The following is a 4,114-nucleotide window of genomic DNA, read 5'->3' on the forward strand; positions in this document are numbered from 1 at the left end:
TCCACTTGCCATCTCCCCACTCTCCCCTCCCCATTTTGGCTCTTTTACTCTGAGCATGGTGTTTTTAACTCTTGAGCTATGCTACTTGGACAAAGAAATACTGACCCTGCAGAACAGATGGTGTGGTCACTGGTGGGCTCAGTTTACAGTGGTTCTAGTCCATTTCCCTTCCTGATCCTACCTGGCTCTGCAGCGTCAACCTTGCTCTCTCTTTCACTGTCTCCCTCATTCAAGGTCACAGATTTTTATTTTATTTTAAAAATTCCCTGACTTACCTACTCTCGAGTTCTGGTGTGATTACCTACCTAGTTGCATAAGCTCGAGTGAATTACTCAAACTTTCTGTGCTTCAATTTCCTCATCTCTAAAATGGGATAATAATAGTATGTACCCCCGTTATTCATAGAAAGCATACATGAATCATACATGGGAAACACTTAGAACAGTGGCAGGAACATAGTAAATACTCAAATATGGTAATGAACATTGGTATTTTTATTTGTGAATATTATTTTGTAACCTGCTTTTAAAAAATATGCTGTGAATATTTTCTCATGCTATTCATGACCAATACATGACTTTATTGCCATCCTCTGACTATATCATAATTTATTTAATCAATGTTCTATTTTCAGACATTTATTATTTTCAATATTTTGTGTAATAATTAGTAACTCTGTAGCAAACATTCTTGTGCATAAATTTCTGGGCACATCTCTGATTATTTCCTAAGGCAAATTACTAAAAGTAGAATGATGAATCAACGAGTATCAGCCCTTTTTTAGGCTTTTGCCTAAATGCCTTGCAGATATGTCATGTGAATTTGTGCTCCCAAAGCATTAGACGGCTCATTTCCCCACAGCCTTTCCAGCACCAGACATTATGGTTTCAAAACTTTCTTGCCAGCCGAAACCGGTTTGGCTCAGTGGATAGAGCGTCGGCCTGCGGACTGAAAGGTCCCAGGTTCGATTCCGGTCAAGGGCATGTACCTGGGTTGCGGGCACTTCCCCAGTCTGTAGTTTCATAGTCAGATGGTGTGCACTGTAGTTTCCAAAGCTCTCCTCTTCTGAGACTTTCATTTTTAAAAAATCTCAAGCCCCTTTTGAGTTACTTCTGTAATTTTAATCTATGAAGTCTCTATCAGAAACTCCTGCCCTGTTACTATTCCTAACCTTTCCTTTCTGATTTCTTCACACCATTTCTCTTCTACCCGCTGTGAGTTAGACTATAGCGTTCTGTTTGGGTCAGGTATGTGTTACAAATCTAGTAGATAAATACTATAGGAAGACAGGAACTTGCTTTTTTTCACTGAGCCCACTCTAACCAAAAATGAAGCAGTTCCCGAAAAGACTCATCTCCTTGATAGTAATAAGATACTTGTTGCCCCAAATATTTAAGCCACGTAGACAAGCGTCTGCAAGTTGTGGGAGGGATTCTTCTCTGGCAGTAAGTTGACCTCCATATTAGTGTCCAACTAGGAAAACAGAAACCCTCCAAATCTTCAAACATAGAAGAAATGTAATTCTGGGAATTGGTTACCCAGGTGGTTCAAAGCCAAAACGATGATGAGGTAACACTGAGATTCGTAACATTGGGAAGCCAGCACCTTAAACTGAGGACAGAGGGAGAGTAGGTGGGATCACCTGGAGGAACCTGGAGCCACAGTGGGCCTATCTGTTGGGAGCTGGACAACAGAGGTGGTGCAGGTGCCTCTCATCACCACAGGTAGAACGGGAGGGGAGAAATACCCTGGCTTTTCTCTTCTCCTTCTCCGATCTCCTTCCAATGTATTCCATTGGCAAATTCAGTGAAAAGCCAGTGGACCCAGCTGTCTGTAGAATTATATATAGTCATGGTCAACCGGACTGTGCTAAGAGCAGAGTACTGGGAGCCTGAAGAGTGGGTGTGAGCGCAGAGGCCGAGGTCTGCCACGGCGATTGCTGGAGGCCCTTCCAAGGCCAAAGGTAATAGGGCCAAGTGCAAAGCATGCTTGCCCTGGAGAGGTAGGCAGTCCTGAGTTTGAATAGAGGCTTTGTCATTTACTAGCTCTGAAACCTTGGCCAACTTATTTAAGTTGGAGTTAAGTTAAGGGGGGTCTGAGAGCCTCATTTACAAATGCTCTCCTTCTGTCCCCAGTCTGATAAGGCGTTTGTAAAGATTAAATAAAATAATTGCTAAAAAATAATAGTCAGCATTCAACAACAATGAACTTCCTGTCATTCAAGAATTTATGATTGTAGTAACTATACATGGTGTGAGATGGGTACTATTGGGGTGATCACTTCGGAAGGTATGTAAATGCCTGAAACTAATATAATTAATATTGTACATCAACTGCATTTAAAAATAAAAAAGATATTTTTAGAAAAGAAAAAAATAAGAATTTTAAGACAAAGGACCATTGGGCATTTGGTCAAGGTCATTAAGGTTCTCTAGATATTGAAAGAAGGAAAAGGGGCAGAGGACGCTTTCCTTCCGGAAGTTCTGCCGAGGGTCAGGTAGGTGATAAATTGCCCAATAGTGACACTGAGAGATGATCTAAGACCATTGAAAGTATCACCCATGATCAATTCCTTCATTCCACAAACACTTCTGGGTCCTCACTATTTTCTGGAAGTGACTTAGACATGGTCCTCACATTGAAGGAGATGGCAGCAGATGGGTGAAGAGTTAAATCGAGGTGCATGACGGATGCGTACTGAGGAGGGAGCACTGGGATAGCTTTGCCTGAGGCAGTGGGAGACGGCTTCAGCAAGGAGCTGACCTTCGAGTGGTTTTGAAGGATGAGCAGTTGTCCAGCTATAAAAGCAAGGTCAGAGGGGAAAGTCACGGAAGAGTGTGACTTGTTTGGGGAATGGTGAGCGAGTCCCATGGGTGGAGCCTTGAGGGGTCCATAGACGAGGTGGAGGTAAAAACAAGTGACTAAAACGGAGGAAAAAGTCAGTATGTGAAGGGCCTGGTGTAAGAAGCTAATTAATGACTTAATTCTGTGGGGAACAAGAAACTGCAGAGGAACGCATCATCTGTAACTTAGAATTTCTTAGTGTGACACATGTTCCCAGCCTCTCTCAGGCATGCAGCTACATAGAGCTGGGGCCATGTGTCCATCTCGTAAGACATGAGAAAGTATGAATCAGAAAAATGAGCACAGGGGCTTTTCTTCACTATTAAATCCAGAGTGGAAAAAAGTCCTTAACTTATCCTGCAGACGCTGAAGGGCTCAGGGTGAAATATTCCAAATGTGCTCTCTCCCATGTCTACACAGCCGAGCACATCGGAGGGGCGCTGCTGCTGCTTGTGGTTCCGAGGCAGGATCTCAAGGCTCTGGGGGGAGCGTTGGCTGGCCTGGACCTGCCTGAACGCTGAAAAGGAGTTGCGTTACTCTAACGGAAAGGAAAACACAAAAGGATGAAAATATAATCCTTTATGCTTTTCAGAGCCCTCTCACTTACATCACCTCATTCAGGCCTCGTGACAGTTGTGTGTGGCAGAGAGTGCCGAGATACCGTCCGGTTTAGAGGTGAAGAAATGGAGGCTGAGGGTTGCCTGCCCTCCCTGGGATCTGAGAAGGACTTAGACCTAAAGGTACAGATGGATTTCTAGTCACGCAGGCCCAGTGCCTTCCCCGACCCCTGACAGTGCTCTGCCTACCTGTCTCCTTTCGTGAGCCAGGATGGCTTCTCCGAGGCCCCGCAGCGTGAGCAGCTTCGGACCCGGCCGTTTCCGGTGGCCTGTGGGGCGCCAGGGGCCTTTTCTCCTCTCTCCGGGCGTCCATGCTGATAGGGCTAAACCTTCTGAGTAGAGGATCAGGACTCCCTTTCTGGTGCTGAAAGTTTTAGGGAGTGAGAGGCTCCATGTGTGCTGGGTGGGGTCGCCCTTATGCTGCGGTTTGCAGACCAGGACATAATCTTCTGGAGACTTCCAGTTCAAGTAATCCTGCAACGGAAAGCAACCACCTTGATCGATTCACTGTGGACAGCACATTAAAAAATTTCCTTTTAAATTATATTTTTACTAGAGGCCTGGTGCACAAAATTTGTACATGGGTGAAGTGGGGTGTCCCTCAGCCTGGCCTACACCCTCTCCAATCCCTGTGGGATCGGGCCTAAACTGAC

General features: G+C 44.9%; 1 protein-coding gene across 1 annotated transcript in view; it reads right to left on the reverse strand.

The window, feature by feature from the left end:
- The window catches only part of KIAA2012 (KIAA2012 ortholog), a 95,627-nt gene that overhangs the window by 88,427 nt on the left and 3,086 nt on the right, over positions 1-4,114 (reverse strand). The window contains 1 exon segment of the mRNA XM_015559093.1: positions 3,651-3,948. Within this exon segment, the coding sequence (XP_015414579.1) occupies positions 3,651-3,948 (298 nt within the window).

Source organism: Myotis davidii, unplaced genomic scaffold (genome assembly GCF_000327345.1).
Source record: "Myotis davidii unplaced genomic scaffold, ASM32734v1 scaffold914, whole genome shotgun sequence".
NCBI lineage: Eukaryota > Metazoa > Chordata > Mammalia > Chiroptera > Vespertilionidae > Myotis > Myotis davidii.